This window comes from Penaeus monodon, chromosome 33 (genome assembly GCF_015228065.2).
Source record: "Penaeus monodon isolate SGIC_2016 chromosome 33, NSTDA_Pmon_1, whole genome shotgun sequence".
NCBI classification, from domain to species: Eukaryota; Metazoa; Arthropoda; class Malacostraca; order Decapoda; family Penaeidae; genus Penaeus; species Penaeus monodon.
In genome coordinates, this window is record NC_051418.1 from 12,327,330 (window position 1) to 12,327,952 (window position 623).

The 623-nt window shown below is 36.3% G+C and overlaps 1 protein-coding gene across 1 annotated transcript in view; it reads right to left on the reverse strand.

Moving 5' to 3' along the window:
* The window catches only part of LOC119594047 (cell division cycle 5-like protein), a gene marked incomplete in the record, with an annotated part of 5,844 nt that extends 5,272 nt beyond the window's left edge, over window positions 1-572 (reverse strand). The window contains 1 exon segment of the mRNA XM_037943079.1: window positions 424-572. Coding sequence (XP_037799007.1) covers window positions 424-468 — 45 coding nt within the window.
* Between the last annotated feature and the right edge of the window lie 51 nt (window positions 573-623).

Genomic DNA, 623 nt, shown 5'->3' on the forward strand with positions numbered 1-623 from the left:
ATGCTACAGAATCAATCCCAAGACTCTTAATTAGTGCTGCCAGTCAAGTAACTTTACTTTGAACTTAGAGATCTACCAGAAATAAAAACTCATACATCTAATTCAAAACAGTGATATACTAAATATCAACTCGACCAAATCTCTCTCAAAATCCACGCCTCCAAAAATTAAAGTTTAATTGCATATCTCTGAAGCCCACTGATCTTGGCTTTACACTCTTTTATATCATTATAACTCTTAGTAAACCCCCTAAAATGCTTTGCTCTTCATTAAATTATAATATAGGATAGAAATACAACACAGATAAGGAACTGATATCCATAGCATGAAAAATCCCCGATTTTTTTTTCTAACATCCCGACGAAACTCAAATTTAAAGCCATATATTACATTCTCACAAACAACAAAACACATCTAACTTACTTCTGTGTTTCTCCAAACACCTCCTTTGATCATAACACGAGGCATCTTGGCTTAATTCACGAGATACTTGTAAAAGAGGAAAAAAAAACACCCACTAATCTGGGCTGTTTGTCTCGACGTTTGTTTACAGCATGTCGGGGAAAACAAGTGAGGATCGGGATGCGTGTCGGGGCAGCCCTCTTATGTCTGGGTATTTATGC